The following is a 21,293-nucleotide window of genomic DNA, read 5'->3' as shown; positions in this document are numbered from 1 at the left end:
CAGCATGCCCGGACAGCCGTTGGCTGTCCGGGCATGCTGGGAGTTGTAGTTTTGCAACATCTGGAGGTCCGCAGTTTGAAGACCACTGCATAGGAGGTAATACTCACGTGTCCCCGCCGCTCCGGACCCGTCACCGCTGCCCTGGATGTCGCTCTGTCCCCGTCGCTCCGGAACGTCTCTGTTGCCGGCCGGGTATCCTCGCTCTCCGTTGCCGCCATCACGTCGTTACGCACGCTGACGCACGTACGCGACGACGTGATGACGAGGAAGGAGAGCGCCGGCCATATAGGGGATCCCTGAACGGAGAAGACACCGAGGAGGCAGGTAAGGTCCCTCCCGGTGTCCTGTAAGCACTAACCCGGCTATTCAGTTGTGCTGTTCAGGACCGCCGCGGTGAAATCGCGGCGGTCCCGAACAGCCCGACTGAACAGCCGGGTTAGTGTCACTTTCCCTTCAGAAGCGGTGGTCAGCTTTGATCGCCGCATCTGAAAAGTTAATACAAGGCATCACCGCGATCGGTGATGTCCTGTATTAGCCGCGGGTCCCGGCCGTTGATGGCCGCAGGGACCGCCGCGAAAGGGGTGTATTCGCCGTATAAGACGCACCAACTTTTCCCCCCCAGTTTTGGGGAAGAAAAAGTGCATCTTATATGGCAAAAAATACGGTAGTTTTTTTTCTATTACTCTACAACTAAGTTGGTATGCATAAATCGTCCTTTTCTGCCCCCTATAACTTTTTTATTTGGCTGCTATACAAGAAAAATAAAGCAGTCAAAAGACATGCTTGTAGGCAAGAGCTAGAGATGAGCGAACTTACAGTAAATTTGATTCGTCACAAACTTCTCGGCTCGGCAGTTGATGACTTATCCTGCATAAATTAGTTCAGCTTTCAGGTGCTCCCATGGGTTGGAAAAGGTGGATACAGTCCTAGGAAAGAGTCTCCTAGGACTGTATCCACCTTTTCCAGCCCACGGGAGCACCTGAAAGCTGAACTAATTTATGCAGGAAAAGACATCAACTGCCGAGCCGAGAAGTTCGTGACGAATCGAATTTACTGTAAGTTCGCTCATCTCTAGCAAGAGCTTTAGTTTTTAGGCCCCAATACAGAATCTGTAACAGGGCCTCCAACTATGATGCACCATTTATAGTTCTGATCTTCTCATGTAAAACAGAGGAATCTTTGGTCTCCCTCTGGTTGAAGGGTCTGAGTGTGACATACGTTGCACCCTCTTCAGAAACATTCCTGCCTGTAGACTGTAGACTACGGGTCCGATTCAGCTGTACATTTATTTCAGTATTGGGGACAGGAATTTATCAGAGCACAACGTACTCTATAGGGTCCCATTTTTTGATTGGGATCCGATGGGGTTCCGGTTACACAGGAGTTTATCGGAGAAAAAATTACTATTGCAGTATTATTTTCTCCACTCAAGTCACATAATTTGGAGACTTAGCATATGAAGCTCCTCTCAATGGAGCTCAATGCTGATCTGAACTCAGCCTTGGTTCCCCACTATTGGGGCAACATCCCTGTTCTTATCCCTATAAAGAGCTTTGAAACCAGACTTATCAGCCAAACTAAAATCTCCTCCAAAAAGAAGAGGAATCATCTTTAGAGAGCTATTGTGACGGCTTATGCTCTATGTTAGGACAGAGCATGGTGTGTGCTGGTTGGCCTTATAGATGGGTCTAAGGGGATAATATGTTTCCTTAGAGAGACCTCCAAGCAGGTATAAAGAGTCTTTATAGGCCATGCAATGTAGTTATCCTCCCGGGGAAGGGGGCTGTCTCTCTAGTGCTACCTACCCCAGTAAGTATTGTATGGCCTTTAATACTCCCTATGGCAGCTTGGCAGTTTCCCAAGGAGATATATGACCCATTTATCCCATTTTATTAATTCAAAAGGGATCAAATGTGAAAACAATGAGTCAATAATTCAAGATGCATCTATAAAATACGGGTGTGAGGTTTGCATACCATTTGTCAGAACAATAGAGAACATTTTTACCAAAATGTAAAATGTTCACAAAGGTCGGAGCACCTTGTTTTTCATTTTCTTCAGGACAATGTTACCATATGCAGTTCAATTTTACTCATTATGTAACATCTTGTGATATGTTTTACTTTGCAAGAGCACGTTGGATCAGAAAGTCATGTTATACCTGAGAGACATCAAAGTGGAAATCAAGTGTCTTCCCAGGAAGTTCCTTAGAGGAACTTGTCCACAGTCGACTGATCTCAAGCTTGGTCAGATCCCCATGTTGGTACGCCGGTAACACCAGGCTGGCAGACCTTGATACAACCAACTTCAAGATATTCAGAGCTTCTTTCCAGTGAATACTCTGATAAAAAAAAACAGGGTGTTAAATCAATTGTTCCTCTCCCCTTCCTAGCTATGTAATAGATAGCTAAAAATAGATAGATAGATATGATAAATATAGATAGATAGATATGAGATAGATAGATATGATAGATAGATAGATAGATAGATAGATATGATAAATATAGATAGATAGATATGAGATAGATAGATAGATAGATATGAGATATATAGATAAGAGATAGATAGATAGATATGAGATAGATAGATATGAGATAGATAGATAGATATGAGATAGATAGATATGATAAATATAGATAGATATGAGATAGATAGATATGAGATAGATAGATAGATATGATAAATATAGATAGATAGATAGATAGATATGAGATAGATAGATAGATAGATATGAGATATATAGATAAGAGAAAGATAGATAGATATGAGATATATAGATAGATATGAGATAGATAGATATGAGATATAGATATGAGATAGATATAGATAGATATAAGATAGATAGATATGAGATAGATAGATAGATATGAGATAGATAGATATGAGATAGATAGATAGATAGATAGATAGATAGGAGATAGATAGATATGAGATAGATAATTTGATATAAGATCGATAGATATGAGATAGAGAAATATGAGATAGATAGGAGATAGATAGATATGAGATAGATAGATGATAGATATGAGATAGATAGATATGATAAATATAGATTGATATGAGATAGATAGATATATCTATCTATCTATCTATCTATATTTATCATATCTATCTATCTATCTCATATCTATCTATATTTATCATATCTATCTATCTATCTATCTCATATCTATCTATCTATCTATCTATCTCATATCTATCTATATTTATCATATCTATCTATCTCATATCTATCTATCTATCTCATATCTATCATCTATCTATCTCCTATCTAGCTATCTCCTATCTATCTCATATTTCTCTATCTCATATCTATCGATCTTATATAAAATTATCTATCATATCTATCTCATATCTATCTATCTCCTATCTATCTATTATCTCATATCTATCTATCTCATATATATCTATCTATCTATCTCTTATCTATATATCTCATATCTATCTATCTATCTATCTCATATCTATTTATCTATATTTATCATATCTGAGATAGATAGATAGATATGAGATATATAGATAAGAGATAGATAGATATGAGATAGATAGATAGATATGAGATATCGTATATACTCGAGTATAAGCCGACCCGAGTATAAGCCGAGACACCTAATTTCAACCCAAAATCCCAGGAAAAGTTATTGACTCGAGTATAAGCCTAGGGTGGGAAATACATCATCCCCCCTGTCATCATCCAGACCCGTCATTAACATCTTCATCATCATCACCGCCTGTCATCATCCAGACCCTCATCATCATCACCTGTCATCATCCCCTTGTCATCATCCCACACCCCCCCTTCATCATCCCCTTGTCATCATCCCCACCCCCTTCATCATCCCCTTGTCATCATCCCCACCCCCCTTCATCATCCCCTTGTCATCATCCCACACCCCCCCTTCATCATCCCACCCCCCCTTCATCATCCTCTTGTCATCATCCCACACCCCCCCTTCATCATCCCCACCCCCCTTCATCATCCCACCCCCCCCCTTCATCATCCTCTTGTCATCATCCCACACCCCCCCTTCATCATCCTCTTCTCATCATCCGCCCTCAGTGGTCTTCAACCTGCGGACCTCCAGAGGTTTCAAAACTACAACTCCCAGCAAGCCCGGGCAGCCATCGGCTGTCCGGGCTTGCTGGGAGTTGTAGTTTTGAAACCTCCGGAGGTCCGCAGGTTGAAGACCACTGCGGCCTTCAACATCATCCAGCCCCCTCTCACCCCCTTTAGTTCTGAGTACTCACCTCAGCTCGGCCCTGGTCCGGTCCTGCAGGACTGTCCGGAGAGGAGGTGGTCCGGTGGGATACTGGTTCCGGGCTGCTATCTTCACCGGGGGCGCCTCTTCTCCGCGCTTCCGGCCCGGAATAGAGGCGTTGCCTTGACAATGACGCAGAAGTACGTTGGCAATGAACGCACCTCTGCGTCATTGTCAAGGCAACATGACTATTCTGAGGCCGGGCCCGAAGCGCTTAGAAGAGGCCTCCCCGGTGAAGATAGCAGCCCGGAACCAATATCCCACCGGACCACCTCCTCTCCGGACAGTCCTGCAGCACCGGACCAGCGCCGAGCGGAGGTGAGTACTGTACAGAACTAAAGGGGGGTGAGAGGGGGCTGGATGATGTCGAAGGCCGCAGTGGTCTTCAACCTGCGGACCTCCGGAGGTTTCAAAACTACAACTCCCAGCAAGCCCGGACAGCCGATGGCTGCCCGGGCTTGCTGGGAGTTGTAGTTTTGAAACCTCTGGAGGTCCGCAGGTTGAAGACCACTGCGGGTGGAGAGTTCACTCGAGTATAAGGCGAGGGGGGTGTTTTCAGCACGAAAAATCGTGCTGAAAAACTCGGCTTATACTCGAGTATATACGGTATATAGATATGAGATAGATATAGATAGATAGATATGAGATAGATATAGATAGATAGATATGAGATAGATAGATATGAGATAGATAGATATGAGATAGATATGATAGATAATTTGATATAAGATCGATAGATATGAGATAGAGAAATATGAGATAGATAGGAGATAGATATGAGATAGATAGATATGAGATAGATAGATATGAGATAGATAGATATGAGATAGATAGATATGAGATAGATAGATATGAGATAGACAGACAGACAGATAGCTGGATATTCAGACTATGCATGAAGATTAATGGAATACTGATTTATTTCCTCTGGTCGAAATCAAGTCATGGGTGCTAGGGCTGTCTATTAAGGAATATCTCACAACATCCATAAGTCTTCATTACAATTAAGACGTAAGATATATTGAATTAATCTAAAAACAGCAATAGTGTACACAAACATTTAAAAGAAATATTCATGCTTGGGCTACAATAATACAATCCGTACATCGTCTGCATGGGTGAGATCCCCACTGGCCATGAATTAAAAGTCCTTGAAAACCTTTTTAAGCTCATAGATTACTGTATAAAACCTACATTCATTTAGCTAGGTACAGTATACTGTATTCAAGTCTTCTGCTTGCACAAAACCATCATTTTTGCCAAGTTGAATTACTCCCGTCTCTACTGGAGAAGGAGCTGGGCAAGCCAAACGCTGTTTATACAACCTGAATGAAATCAGTGTTAAGAGTGTATGTGGTATTGCAGCTCAGTTCCACTTAAGTGGATGAAACCAAGGTGAAGCCACACACAACCTGAGGATAGGTGTGGTGCTGTTTTTTAAGAAATTAACTCAGTTTTTGTATTTCTGGATAGCCCTGTTAATCTGAATGACTGCCATTTACTACTACAAATCAACTATTTGTGGGGTGAGCCAGGAGCGGGACCCTTAGGGCTGCATGTACAAAGAGTTTTTCTCTGGTGAAGTTATTTAGAATTATTACTATTTTGTCATGAACTTTTATACCTGGACATATTTTTCAATTGTCTTCAGCACTTCTATGTTGAATTGTTTACCAGGAATCATCGACATATCCATGTGGCTCAGAAGACTGTAGATAATTTGCAGGAGGGACTGCTGCATGCTGGGAAGACCTTTTTCCAGTAACTGGGAAGAATACATTTGAAGAAGATTAGAATTTGTAAACACTTTTGTTCCCTTCGTTTATTATTTATATGGGATGACCATTTTTAGGTATGAATAATGAATTACCTCCGCTAAGTAAGTCACCATGTTGAGGGTGATGTCAGTAAAGGCTTCATGGAGGTATCTGCACACCACGTTCACCCAGGTGGAGCAGTCTCTGGTATAGCTATGTGTTTTATACAGGGTCATGACATGGGCCAGGTTGGATAGTTTAGGACTCTTTTCTTCTAGACAAACCTAACAAAGAGGACAAGTTTTTTTATTTTTATATTTGTAGGCTGGTATATAAAAGGTACAAAGCCGACAGATCTATTTATATCAAACCTGGGCAATTCTCTCTGCCGCTTCCTTGCAGAAGTTGTTCGGACATTCAAAGTGCTGGATTAAATGAGGCAGCAGGCACAAAATATTCAAAGGAAAACCTGGAGACAAAGAAACGGACGGAAGGGTTCAAAGTAAACATGATCAAATAGGCATTGAAAATACACCATCACAGCAATGTGCCATCACTTCCTTTATGGCGGAAAAACCTGTTTAAAGTTTACAGTCATATCAGTATTTATTTGGGAGAACTTCCCAATGTAAACTTTGGGAGCCCATGAGCATTGGGTACAAAACCTCAAAGAGGTATTTCGGCTTTATATCTTATCCCCTCTCCAAAGGACAAGGGATAAGATGTATGATCACAGGGGTCCTACCAGTGGGACCCCCCTGATCTCGGTGCAGCCCCCTGCATTCTGTGCCGGGCGTTGCCTCTGAGACGTGATTTCACGGCCACGCCCCTCATGACATCACGCCAGGCCCCCTCCATTCATGTCTATGGGAGGGGGCATGATGACCATCACACCCCCTCCCATAGACATGAATGGAGGGTGTGTGGCCGTGATGTCACGAAGGGGCATGGCTGTGAAATCATGTCTCGGAGGCAACGCTTGGCACAGAATGCCAGGGGCTGCACCGAGATCGCAGGGGTCCAAGCAGTGGGACCCCTGTGATCATACATCTTATACCCTGTCCTTTGGATAAGATGTATAAAACCTTAATACCCCTTTAAAAAGACACAAACAAACTTACCTATGACCTGTGTAGAGTCCACCATGGAGACACGAGAAACAGGGGTGAGCAAACTGAAGAGTTGCAGTGTCAAGTCTGTTGTAGTGAGAGATGTGAATCCTTTAAGAAGAAGCTGCTGAAGCCCGGAGAAGTCCGACCATTTCAGCTGTCCTTGGAGCTTCTCCAGCTTTTCTCTGTTTTCAGACTTGTCCAGGGGCAAGTGAGACAAAAGCTTGTTCAACAGTCTCAGCGCCATCAAATACTCAAACTCAAAGTCCGATTCCATAAGGGCGACAGCGACCCAGAATATGGTTGCCAGCAGGTTAGTAGGGTTGTTTATGTGAGAGGGATCTGTCACATTGTCTTTTAGCGAGGATGAACTCCTAGTTTTTGGAGAGAATCCCTGTTGAGTACAAGCCTGAATCCTGTCCAGAGTGGCACTGCGAGGGGGATCTGAGGACTTGTCCACCACACCAAACTTTTTAGGGACAGAGAAGCTCCTCTGGTGTCGGCTGCGTTCCGCGGTGGCTGTACTTCCACCCACCATACCAGCATTGATATTCAGCTGACCAGTGCTTTTTCTGTTTGCAGTTAACTTTGTATTGGAAGTCAAGTCAGGAGATGAGGACCTGGAAATGTTAACAAGACAGTCATGAAACATATGTTACACCTGTATAGGTACATTTAGCATCTGGTAATAATAGAGAGAGTTGTTGTCTTCAAGTCAAAATTTATGAGTAGTAGAGGCCATATCTGAAAACCTTGCCTGCAGAGGTTGAAAGGTTTTCTAAACCAGCACCGCTTTTATTAATAGGTCCAGTGAAGTACCCATGAAACAAGCCAAGCCAGCTTCAGACACCGGTATAGGTCTAAAATAGGAAGAAAACCTCTTAAAGGCATTATCCAGTTTAGGAAAATGTATCCCCTATCCAAAGGATAGGGGATAAGTGTCAGATCACGGGGGTCTGACCATCGGAACCCCTCGTGATCTCTTGCCTGGCACTCTGGCTTTCCTCGTGCACAAAGGGTGGGTGGGCACAAGTCCTTCATTCTATGGGAGAGCCGACGTACTGTACTCTGTATATCTGGCTCCCATGGAGATGCATGGAGTGAGTGTTTAGACCACCGTTTTTTGGGAAGGCCGACACAGCTCTGTGCATGGGGAGGTCCCAGGGGATACATTTTTCTAAACTGGACTACTCCTTTATAGTGTGTGACTATTGTTTTTGTTAATAGCTATGGGCAAGTCCCCTGCTATCCCATTCTGGAAACAATGTGGCAGCAAGTGATATTTTGGTCATACTGACCTTAGTTGTGCGACTGCTTCATTCAATTTCACATTAAAGGACATCTGTAGTGCAATATAACTTATCCCCTATCCAAGGGGTCCGAGCGCTGGGGCCCCTGTGATCTCCAGTACAGGGTGGCGGCAGTATGTTGGAAAGGGGGCGTTTCGTCCCGGCATGACACGGCGGCCGACATGGCCCCTCCTTGTATCCCATAGAGATAAATGGAGGAGGCATGTCTGCTGAGGCTTTCTTCTGGGTACAACACTGCACTTCCTGCAGACTGCTGCGGCCTCATCTAGGAGATCGTGTGGGGCCCCAGTGCTCGAACCCCCTGTGATCTATAACCTATCGCCTATCCTTTGGATAGGGGATTAATTATATTGCACTACAGATGCCCTACATTTGGTTTTTATTAAGCCTACAAATAGAAGTATCTGTGTGCCCAACTGACCCAACATTGGCCATTTGGACACATTACATTTTTTACTGTTTTAATTATTATTATTATAAAAAATGTTTTAAAGAAGGGAGTCTATAAGGAACATATGTAACACTACAGTATATAGTTCCTTATGCCTGGGCTACATGTTTACCACATTTATGTTTGGGATATTTTTTATGTGCCGAAAGTAAAGAACAAACAAGTTGTAAACATAAGACCATGGGTTTCTTTCATTCTCAGTCACATATGTCCATTGGTTGTGTCCAGTAACATTAGCTTGAAATGAATGGAGGCCGAGCTCAATACAACACAAGCAGTGGACAGGTGCAATCTTGTTGTATTTTGGAGAGAAGCGAATATTCTTTTATAATCCTGTAAACCCCCCCTCATGTAATCAAATGGAGAAAAACCTCATCTGATCCTGAGAAAGCTGCAGAATCAGCTTTAGATTTGCCAAAAGAAGAACAAAATATTATTTAGTAATGCAGCTGCTGGTGCATTAAGCAAATGCACTGTATGGTATTTACCATTAATTCTAGAGCGTCGCCAGTGTCTGCTGCATTTGTTATACATGTGTCAGAATAATGGCTGCACATTCCTAAGTATAAGGCTTAAGTATTATCTATTTACCAGCTAAACCCTGATAAGTGCATTGGAAACATTAACTATAAAGCGCTGGGAAATACATGATATAGTTCTATACAATAGAGGATGTGGCTGCAATGCCCAAATGTATGTAAGTCCACCTTTATTTACAAATGCTGTAATATATAGACCAGGGGTATTCATTGAAAATGTAAAGAGGTCAGGTAAATCATAATGAGTAAAAGCTACGCTGGATAAAATAGAAATGCTCCATCAAAAGTTAGTAATTGTTTATTATTTATGGGATATACTAGTGTTTCCCTTCGGGCACACCTCTAAGAAACTTTTTACTGCAAGGCAGACCTGCCCCCCCCAATATCCATATGTTGTTTGCCCCCTGTATGTTGGACCCTCCTGTATGTAGCTATCCTCCTAAAGAACCCCCCTCCCCCCCTGTAGTCTGAAGGTAGCTTGCCCTCTGTATGTAGGATCCCCCTGCAGCTGGCTTGCCCACTGTATGTAGGACCCCCTGTATGTAGGACCCGACTGTCAGTAGCTTGCCCTCTGTTTGTAGGACCCCCCTGTAAGTTGCTTTCCCCCTGTATGTAGGACCCCACATAGGTAACTTGTCCCCTGCATGTAGGACCTCCTGTAGGTAATTTGCCTCCTGTATGCAAGACCCCCCCTGTAAGTAGCTTGTCCTCTGTATGTAGGACCCTGCATAGGTAACTTATCTCCTGTATGAAGGACCCCCTGTTGGTAGCTTGCCGATGTATGTAGGACCCCCTGTAGGTAATTTGCCCTCTGTATGTAGGACCCCCTGTAAGTAGCTTGCCCTCTGTTTGTAGGAGCGTCCTGTAAGTTGCTTCCTCCCTACTCCCTATATGTAGGTCACCGGATAGGTAACGTGTCTCCTGTATGTAGGACTCCCTGTAGGTAATTTGCCCCCTGTATGTAGGACCCCCTGAAGGTAGCTTTTCCCCTGTATGAAGGACCCCCCTCCCTGTAGGTAACTTGACCACTGTGAGTAGGACACTTTCTTGGGGTCCTGCAAACAGGGGGCAAACTTCCTACAGGGGGGTAGGTAGTTTGCCCCCTGTATGCAGCACCCCAAGAACGTGAGAGATTACATACTGCACCCTGTCTGTGGCCCCAATCTTAGTAAAAATGTAGTTCCCCCTCTGTTCTCCCTCACCCATATGCTGGCTGGACGTCTTCCCTGTCCGTGAGATGACGTCCTATGGAGGAGCATGTGCCTCCCCGCCACTGTGCCAGTGCTTCTTGCCTAAATGCAATGTAACATTATAGAGGAAGCAAAGCAACATGTATCCTGCAAAGGATGGGAGAAAGGGGCGGATGGGTGAATGGGCCGCAGACAGGGTGCAGCATGTAGGTACAGACAGGTCTACTGTACAGGTTTGGAGAAGATGGCTGCTGGATCCTATTAGTAACCTCAGATGTAGACCTTATACTATAGGCACAGGCAGGATTCGCCAGCATGTAGGTTAATCACAGGATTGGAGAAATCTATGTTGGTTTCTGTAGCTGAAGTCCAGCATTTTCAATGTCAGATATATTTATTAATGGACAGTATCATTGATAATATGTTCTCACAATGTGCATCATACCATACAGCATGTAGATTGCAGCATCATATGGGTGCGTATCGCTACACTACAAACATGTACCTGGACAGCACAGCCAACAGATCACTGTTCTTAAGGCAGTCAGCTAAGTTATCAACGGCAGCTTCCAGAGTAAGGAGGACTTCCATGACATAGCCCTGGCAGAAAAACAAGTTATGCATAAATGTAACCTCTACAAGCAAAATATATGGTAAAGAAAATAAATGCAATGAATAAATACTACAAGCAAAAGCAAGTTCTCATTTCTCTCTAACACAATATGTAATATTATAGCATAGCATAGCATGGTTGCCTTGTAGCACTGGATACAACATCTGTAAGGAGTTTGTATGTTCTCCCTGGAATACCAAGTTTCTTATTCTTGGTACTTCAGTTTCCGCCAATACTCCAAAATATACTGGTAGGTTAAAGGGGTACTCCAGTGGAATTTATTTTTTAAATCAACTGGTGCCAGAAAGTTAAACAGATTTGTAAATGACATCTATTTAAAAATCTTAATCCTTCCAGTACTTATCAGCTGCTGTAAGCCCCAGGAAGTTGTGTAGTTCTTTTCAGTCTGACGACAGCGCTCTATGCCGACACCTCTGTCCATGTCAGGAACTGTCCAGAGCAGAAGCAAAGCCCCATATCAAACCTCTCCTGCTCTGGACAGTTCCTGACATAGACAGAGGTGTCAGCAGAGAGCACTGTGGTCAGACAGAAAATAAATTCCAAAAGAAAAGAACTTCCTGTGGAACATACAGCAGCTGATAAGTACTGGAAGGGCAAAGTAATTCACAAATCTGTATAACTTTTTGGCACCAGTTGATTAAAAAAAAAATTGTTTTCCAGTGGAGTACCCCTTTAATTTGTAATTTAGAATGTAAGCCCCAATGGGGGCAGGGAGCAATGTGAGAGAGAAAAGCCTCTCTTCAGCGCTGCGGAATAGGTTGGTGACATATTAATAAGGAATAATAGTAATATTTGTCTAAAATCTAGTGCAAAGGTAAAAATAGATGGTAACATAACACCAGAAATGCTGGAGTTCAACAAGCCTATCCCTAGTCCCCCCTTACTTTTACAGGACAGTTGTGCTGCCATAATTTGATTGATAAAAGATCTCTGCCAACTCGGTGTCAGGTTTTATTAGAAACATGTTTCCCAACCAAGGTGCCCCCAGCTGTTGCAAAACTACAACTCCGAACATGCTGGAAGTTGTAGTTATGCATCAGCCTGAGGCACCATGGTTGGGAAACACTGCATTAAAAGAATCTTAACCATTGAGATTGCGCCTTACCATCCATGTATGTAAACAAAGCCCTTTGGGGCCCACGCCCCTCCGGGACTTAATCCCTTTTATTAGGGAACCTCCCCTTTATCTTTATTACAACTCTATTTAAATATTTTCTTGTAATCCCCTTAGTGCTCAAAACATATACCATCCATGTACACAATCGCGGTTGATATCTAATAAACTGACATTGTATAGAATGCAAAAGTGAAATTGCAAATGCCCTCATTGGAATTATCCTTGAAGCAGAAGGTCTTTTCCCCTCCCTGTTATAAGTGTCCCTTTACAATAGGCTGACCACAAACTATCCATCCACTGGGACCCCCCCGTGACCAGCTGTAATCTTTACGGAGAAACCTGTCAACAAATATTTAGATTTCCTACAGCACTCCCGGAGGTGAATTGAAGCATTACACAGTGCCTATTCAACTCAATGGGCTGCCTGTATAATGCAGGACAGGACAGGTCCTCCAGAACGAGACACTCCTTGTACCCACAGATGAGAATCCAAAACAGAGGACACTGATCTCCTAAATTATGTGTTTTCAAAACCAGGCATCCCCTAAAAAGGTCAGCAAAGCCAAAATCATTGTCAAAATTTACTGTATACACATACTGTAAATTCACATTTCTGTCCACAATAGAGAAAAGATTGATCCTAAGCATTATGGAATCAAATTACATATACAGTATGCAACTGCTTGCCTAATAACAGTGTTTCCCAACCAGTGTGCCTCCAGCTGTTCCAAAACTACAAATCCCAGCATGCCCGGACAGCCTTTGGCTGTCCGGGCATGCTGGGAGTTGTAGTTTTGGAACAGCTGGAGGCACACTGGTTGGGAAACACTGCTTTATAGTCAGTATACACTTATATACCCTTTGGTATGCTAGTGGTAGCTTATGTCTTTGAGTTTAAAAATGACAAGCTGAGCAAATAAAGTAGGATCGACATACCTGAATTTCGTCTCCATACTCGCCGATAACCTCCACCAACCTAGAAAGAAGGTCTGATAGGGCGTGGGCTGAGAGCGGCTGCTTCAGGGCTCGCAGAATCTGGAAAGATCGACCGGCATAATGTCTCGAAGAGCTGGCGAGAGCCGTCTGTAAAGCCACTTCACTGAGGTGCTGCTCCAGGTGGAAGCCTGTGTAAGGACATGGAACAAAATCATTCACAATAAACAGAAAAAAACATCAAAAACAGCATGTAAAATTTGTTAACAGTCCTCAAAAAAAAAAAAAAATTACAATATTTTCCAGATTTTAATTTTTTTTATTTTTTAGAATTTGGGACTTCAACATTTTTTTTTCGGTCCCCAGTAGCTGACTGGGTCTCCAGAAATTTGTATTTACAGCCCCATAATTCGTCTCTCTTTTTTTTTTAGACCACCACTGTTAATGAAAACCTATAAAGTCTAAGGCCATGTTCACATGACAGAATTTCAGAGCAAAATGTGGCATAAAAATTCTGCTGGGAAAGTCCTTTGCAGCAGAGTCCTATTGTTTTCAAAAGGATTCTACTACACTGTGGACGCGGAGGAATTTCTATGGTGAAACAACTGCTGCGGAAATCCCGATTCTGGCCTCCGCAGTCAGTTCTTTCGGTGGAATTTATTCGGAATTGCATTGCCGTCTATGGAGTCGACGTTTTTCTGCGCGGTCCTAGCACCGGCATGTTCTGCCAGCACTCGCTGTCTGTGGAAATTTTGGGGCGGACATTCCGCAAAAGATACACTGTGTGAGCATAGTCTATTTGCTTCAAAAGCCAAGTGGAAGTTCCGTTTTCCATATCTTGCAGACATAGGATTTGGAATGAGTGGAAGGAGTAATTATACAGGGGCACAGCAGGGGGCAGTGCTGCACCATGTCATATAGATGAATATCCACGCCACAAGACAAAGTTTATAGCACTAACATACCAATCTTTAATTAATTAATTTGCCCAATTCTTAACCCTTTGGACCAAGAATAATTTTTCTAATTTTTCTGTGTCAGTTTATGTGTTAATAACTGTGATGCTTTAGCACATCCGAGTGATTGTGAGAATGCTTTTTCATGGCACATGGTACTGTATATTAGTGGTAAATGTTGGGGGATTCCTCTCACTGATTATTGGTGAGAATCTAAAAAATGTTTCCAAAATTTGGAAAAATTTGTATTTTTCGAAATTCTCTGCTTGTATGAAAGATAGCCATGCCACAAAAATGTGTTTATGTTGACATCCTTAAACTTTTTTAGGATGTCAGAGGGCTTAGAAGTTTAGCTGCAAAAACAAAAAATTTTTATATATAAAAATAAAAAATTAAATCAAATTATTATTTTTCTTTTTTATAGGGACCAATTCATTTCTAAAGAAGATTTGCTAGAATAACTCCCCCAATCATCATATTTTAAAAACTTCAAACCTTAAAAAATTCACAACATGATTTCGGCACTTTTTTTTTTTTTTGGGATCATCCCCGAGAAAGGGGAGGAGCCTTTATTTTTTATTTAACAAATTTTATTTTTATTATAATAGCACAGAAAATACATAAGCATAATCCTCAGTCCCAATAACACAATATAACCCCCCTCCCTCCCCCACCCATGCCAGAAGGGGGGAAAAAAAAATAATTTTTCTTTCTTTTCTCTTTCCCTTTCACTCTACCCATTCTCCCCAGACAGATCTGAAACCATTTAATCTTTTCCTAGACCTACCAGATCTCCATTTCTAATATTTGCAAATTTTCTGGACCAAACCCTCCTATTCGGTTACACTTGGACCCCTATTTCTAAAAAGCCCCCTCAAAATTACCACCTTAGCAAGCCTAAACATACGATTTAGTAATTGTCGACTTTCCTTAATCTGACTCAAGTATCCAAGAATGACCTCCACGATTTCGGCACTTTAAAGGAGAACTCCGGTAAACAAAGAAGTTCTTACCCCTTTAATTTTCTTAAACCTCAACTTACCTTCCCCTGATCCCACGATGCCGATGTAATCAGTCTCCCGTCCTCCTACCCCTGGTCTTCTTCTGGTCTTTGGTGCCTGACACATCACACTGCGGGTCAGCTAACCGCCAGCCGCAGCGATGTCCTGCCTCGGTCGGTGATATGCTGAGCATTAGTGTGATAGGCCTGGGAACAAGGAAGAAGGCCGGGCCCAGACCCATTACATCACACCAGGCAATCATCAGTTAAGGCGGTACATTGCTGCGGCTGGCGATATGCTGACCTGCAGTGTGACGTATCAGCCAGAAAAAAGACAGAGGGCTGCAGAATTCTTATTCCAGCGCATTGGGGAAACAGCAGAAGGTAAATCAAAGTTTATTATTTATATTCCGGCAGCCGGGGCATATGTTGGTAAGGAAAAATTTCACTGGAGTTTTCCTTTAAAGGGAACCAAGCAGCAGATTTTACAGATATAATACTTGGCAACACGTTATATATGGTAAAATCTTTATCCTCACCATCTCTGGGGGGACATTTTTTCCCCCAGGGATGGTGAGGATATGAAGTTATAAAGTTCCCCCCAACCGCCCCATTAGTAGTCACCTGGGCGGGAGTTATACTTACCAGGTCCTGTCACTCCGGCTGTGGCTCCGCCCCCTCAGCTTTATTGACAGCCTGCATCACCGCTCTGCTTCGTCTGCTTAGGGAGTGGAGCGATGACGCGGGCTGTCAATCAAGCTGAGGGGGCGGGACATATTTAAACTTTTTTTTATCAAGACATAGTTAAAAACTTTTGAATCTTCATAACCCCACTATATCGAAACAAATTAAAATTACCTGATTTGGTGTCTTTAAATACAGACACAACATGGCGCAGGAAGTTGGTGAGCTGATCTGCACTCCTGGAATTCTGGTTCTTGGGTGTGATATCTTCATGACACCAGAGTGGGCCAAAGGCTCTGAAAGAACAGGACACCATATTTGACAGTATAAAGGTAGGGTCACACGCAGCACATCTGCAGCATGCTTCCTGCAGCTGAAATTCTGCTTGCGCATTTTCCGCTGTGGAATTCCACAAACGGAACCCATTGACATCCATAGGTAGCAACATATTCCGCTTGCTGAATTTTCCCCTGTGGAAAGTCCACTTGGGGAATTCTGCACCTGAATCCGCATGCAGAATTAACTAGTATCTTCAAGTATCGTCTGTGAAAAAGAACACGTTTACATTAAACCATCAGCAGATGGCGCCATTAAACTCTATGAAATCTGAAGCTTTTCCTTCTCTAACAACCAAACATAGAAACAATTTTTCAAATATTTGAATTGTCTTGTGATACAAGATATTAAACGAATACAGTAACCCAGTGGTTTCCACACAATCTGTCTCCAGCTGTTGCAAAACTACAACTACCAGCATGTTCGGGCATGCTGGGAGTTGTGGTTTTGCAACAGCTGGATGGAGGCACACTGTAGTAACCTGTATGACTAGGTCTCACGTATATAAGGGGTCAATTCTAAAAAGGTATTCCATTTTAGACAGCTTTTTATCTGACTGATCCTCTAAAAATAAGCTGATCACAAGGTGTCCGTCTGCCATCAAAATGTTCAATACCCCTGCAGCGCCACCTTAAAAGGGGTTATCCAGGAAAAAACTTTTTTTTTATATATCAACTGGCTCCGGAAAGTTAAACAGATTTGTAAATTACTTCTATTAAAAAATCTTAATCCTTTCAGTACTTAGGAGCTTCTGAAGTTAAGGTTGTTCTTTTCTGTCTAAGTGATCTATGATGACAAGTGTCTCGGGCGGTTCTAAACTGGGCGGTTCCCGAGACACGTGTCATCATAGAGCACTTAGACAGAAAAGAACAACCTTAACTTCAGAAGCTCATAAGTACTGAAAGGATTAAGATTTTTTAATAGAAGTAATTTACAAATCTGTTTAACTTTCTGGAGCCAGTTGATATATACAAAAAACGTTTTTTCCTGGATAACCCCTTTAAGAGGAATTAAGTATTACAAAACTGAAATCAAAGTGCCTGGATCCTTTAGACTAGTGTGCCTCCAGCTGTTGCAAAACTACAACTCCCAGCATGCCCGGACAGCCTTTGGTTGTCTGGGCATGCTGGGAGTTGTAGTTTTGCAACAGCTGGATGCATACTGTATGGGAAACACTGCTCTAGACACTCTTAGTAGCCACTCCACCCACTGGCAAGCGCATGCCCACTTAAGTATCTAGAATGCCCGAATAGGGTGTTGCCCAAACTATACAACATCAATTTGGCATTTGTCAGAATTGGCCATATATGAACATTTTTAGGGGGTTAAAAATGCAAATTACCATCTGTTGCATTCTTCATCCTTAATAACTAATATTATAAGGTAAAAAAAGAACAAAAAAAAACACCTGCGCTCCTAATCATGGGGGATGCAATGGTATCATAAAGAAATCCAGAATGTCTGAGCTAAGTTTCCATAAATGGCTAAATTTAGGTGGAGTTCTACCATAACAGATATAACAGACAGCTATATCTATTAATATAAGAACTGGGTATTTGTAAGGGTTCTTCTTAAAAAATATATTTTTTAGAGAGTGCCTTATGGTATGTTGGGAACTACTGCATTACATTCCTGGTTGGTGGGTCCCATATGTGTATGCACTCCCAGTCTCCCTATACATATGCATACGCGGCTCGCGCATGCATATGTATTGCAAGTTTTCTATTGGGGGGGCTGTCAGACTCTGGTGGTGGCTTCTCCCTCTGAGAACAAAATGATCGGGCAGTTGGTAACACATTAACCTTTCTAATATACTTTTATTTTTATTTTTATGATGGTTTATAAAAAAGACCACTAGGGGTCCCAATATCATCCAGAACATAATCCTGTCCGGCTGCAGCATAATTTTTGTCCCAGCAGAAACACAGGCTGGGACAAAGTCCAGTAAGTGAGGGTGGACTAGCACTTCTCTGTGCTCATTCCTGTCCTGTCCAGACTCCTTTATGTAAACAGAGAGTAGGGGGTTAGAGCAGCCTGCAGTGACTGGATGAAGAGACCCAGCACAGCAGACTCAGGGAGGAAGTGAATGCAAGTTAAGTAAGGGTGGCCTTGGACACACCCATTTTTTGAACAGTGGCTATCAGAATGAGTGAGCAACAGAACAGAGGGATTTGTGAGCCAAATACAAAAGCTAGACACATATAAAAGACATGGAAATAATCTGCATGACCTAGTGATTAACCCTGTGATGAGACAGGTACACTTTAAACTGCCTGATCCATCCTTATTTCCAAAGACTTCTGCCTTCAGTGGAGAATCATGAGGCCCCCCATACACATTAGATGGTTGACTATGCCACTGAAAACAGTGTTTCAGGATGACATTTATGTAATGTGTATGGCCTTTTTAACTTACAAGGCCAAAAAAATTAGCTCTCACAATTATGTTTAGGGCCAAAATCAGCTACCGTCATTGGAAAGTCTTACACTTTTTAACACCCAGAGAAATGTACTAAGGTGCGCATAAAAACTCCTGATAATGCGAACAGAACCCTTGAAGGTGGCGCATCATTAACCTATTAACCCTTCAGTATTTGTTCAGCTTGCAGAGAAGGTTGCCAAGAGGAAAATAATTCAGTGTTGTTCATAGCTACACAAACACTGATAACCCCAACTAGAACACGATTTCCTATCGTGCAGACCTAACAAAAAATGAGGTTGTCAGCAATGTATATAAGAGTTGAGATAATCTGTTCCCTCTAGACGGCTCACCTGGTGGTCAGAAACTCTATTAACTTGTTGGCTTTCTCATCCGTCTCAGCTGATGTGCCAACGTCCTCTATCTCCTGGCTGATCTGGGGGATGTTCCCACTGCTTCCTCCAAGACTGATACTGGAGGAGGTAGAACTAGAGCTGAGGCCGGAGTCTGGCACTGGTGAAGACTGGTACTCCCGGAGAAAGTCAAAGCCTCCTGCCAAAGATAATACAGGAATGTAGCATATCTCTGCAGCACGCACACAGACATGTCTAAGGGGCAGACAGACTGTTTCCTCGCAAATTCCACATTGCTATAGATATTTACAAGCTGTGAAGCATAGAGCAATGTATACACATGTACCCATACCTATATTTCAATAAATATGTGAAAACACCTGTGTGCAAGTGTGCATGTTTATGTCTATGGTTAGAAGATTAGACAAGATGGCTACTGCTTCCCAGTAATCGGTGATACAGAAAAATCTCAGCTACTAGTTAAAAGGGGTACTCTGGTGGAAAACAAATTTTTTTTTTAAATCAACTGATGCCAGAAAGTTATACAGATTTGTAAATGATTTCTATTAAAAAATCTTAATCCTACCAGGACTTATCAGCTGCTGTATGCTCCACAGGAAGTTCTTTTCTTTTTGAATTTCTTTTCTTTCTGACCACAGTGCTCTCTGCTGACACCTCCATATCAGGGACTGTCCAGAGCAGGAGCAAATCCACATAGCAAACTTCTCCTGTTCTAAACAGTTCCTGACAGGGACAGAGGTGTCAGCAGAGAGCACTGTGGTCAGACAGAAAATAAATTTAAAAAGAAAAGAACTTCCTGTGGAGCATACAGCAGCTGCTAAGTACTGGAAGGGTTAAGATATTTTAATAGAAGTAATTTTCAAATCTGATTAACTTTCTGGTACCAGTTGATTAAAATTTTTTTTTTTTCCCACCAGAGTACCCCTTTAATGCTGCTTCAACAAAAAGTGCATGATGGGGCCCCTTAACTATTTTCAAATGAAACTTATACACAAATTCTATATGCTTTCATTTAAAGGGAATCCTTCAGCTGTTTTTGAAGTTCCAAACTGAGGCTGTTAGGACAAGGAGACATATGGAACCTTTCATTCATGTGTCTGTGCTGCCATAACAGAGAAAAGTGTTTTTACTCTCTGGTGCAAAGAGTAAAATAGGCATCTCCAATCCCTTATTCCTGAGTGCTGGAATGCCTCCTCGCTCCCCCTCTCATCCCTGATTGACAGCTGGAAGCCAAGCCCTGTTTCCACATCTCGTTCCTTTGCTGTGCATACAAATTGTGTGCAAGTGCAGGATGTGGAAACAGGGTTTGGCTTTCGGCAGACTGTCAATTAAGCAGGAATAGGGATGTGAAAGGGAATGATGAGGCAAAAAGCCCTCAGCCATTCAGGGGCTTAGGACGCCTCTTTGGCTCTTTATTGATTTGTTGAGGCCCGAACCACAAGACCCTTAAAGGGGGAGCTGTGGCCAATCCAAAAAATTAGATTGCTTAGGGTGACCTGATCTTTTTACAGTTTCTTGATACGCCCTTCCATTCCTGAGATATGAGGGTTTATAGTCTTCTGACAATTTAGGAAATCTGTCAGATGGGCGTGAAAGTTTAATAATGGAAGTGACTACCAGGTAATGGATGGAATCAGACAGTTAGGGGTTATATATATATTATCACGAAAAGGGCAAGAAAGTGGTAAGGCCCTAATCTCACCCACAGCCCCTATCCCTTCCTATTGTATATACGCCTTACGTGACGGATCTACAACCTCGAAGACGGTCCATATACTGTGCTAATGTGCTGGCGTGTCAGAGTAAAAATAATAAACAGATACTGTACAAAGTCAGGGTACATGTTAAGAAGACGAGCTGTTAACACAATAATCAACAACAGGACTAGGGACCTCATACACAGCGTGAATTCTAAGTAGCAACAAACAGAAATATAAAGGCAAGATATAGCAAACTGACAATCAGTTCAGGAACCGGAGACAAGATAAACGGCAGATATGATAATATAAACATGACTGAATTACAGGATAAATTAAACCCGGACTAAACAGGACCAGGAAATGCAGGGAATGAACGGGTTTACTGATTTCAGACACCATACAGGTCAGGATTACTAGAACACAATACACACTAGACCGATACAAGAAAAACTTCAAAAACCAAACTCCAAAACATGGAGGAATATGGGAACTTCAAGAGCCAAACTCCATAATACGGGATATGGGT

The 21,293-nt window shown here is 42.4% G+C and overlaps 1 protein-coding gene across 7 annotated transcripts in view; it reads right to left on the bottom strand.

The window, feature by feature from the left end:
- The window catches only part of FRY (FRY microtubule binding protein), a 526,666-nt gene that overhangs the window by 70,471 nt on the left and 434,902 nt on the right, over positions 1–21,293 (bottom strand). For all 7 annotated transcript variants that reach the window (XM_056561876.1, XM_056561877.1, XM_056561878.1 and 4 more), the window contains 9 exons: positions 19,047–19,245; positions 16,114–16,235; positions 13,303–13,490; positions 11,121–11,215; positions 7,138–7,745; positions 6,388–6,485; positions 6,130–6,300; positions 5,884–6,024; positions 2,162–2,341 (listed from right to left, as the gene is read on the bottom strand). In XM_056561876.1, coding sequence (XP_056417851.1) covers positions 2,162–2,341; positions 5,884–6,024; positions 6,130–6,300; positions 6,388–6,485; positions 7,138–7,745; positions 11,121–11,215; positions 13,303–13,490; positions 16,114–16,235; positions 19,047–19,245 — 1,802 coding nt within the window. The remainder of the gene's footprint in view (positions 1–2,161; positions 2,342–5,883; positions 6,025–6,129; positions 6,301–6,387; positions 6,486–7,137; positions 7,746–11,120; positions 11,216–13,302; positions 13,491–16,113; positions 16,236–19,046; positions 19,246–21,293) is intronic.

This window comes from Hyla sarda, chromosome 2 (genome assembly GCF_029499605.1).
Source record: "Hyla sarda isolate aHylSar1 chromosome 2, aHylSar1.hap1, whole genome shotgun sequence".
Taxonomy (NCBI): Eukaryota; Metazoa; Chordata; class Amphibia; order Anura; family Hylidae; genus Hyla; species Hyla sarda.
The sequence above is the reverse complement of the archived record's forward strand: the minus strand, read 5'-3'. Positions and strand labels throughout refer to the sequence as shown.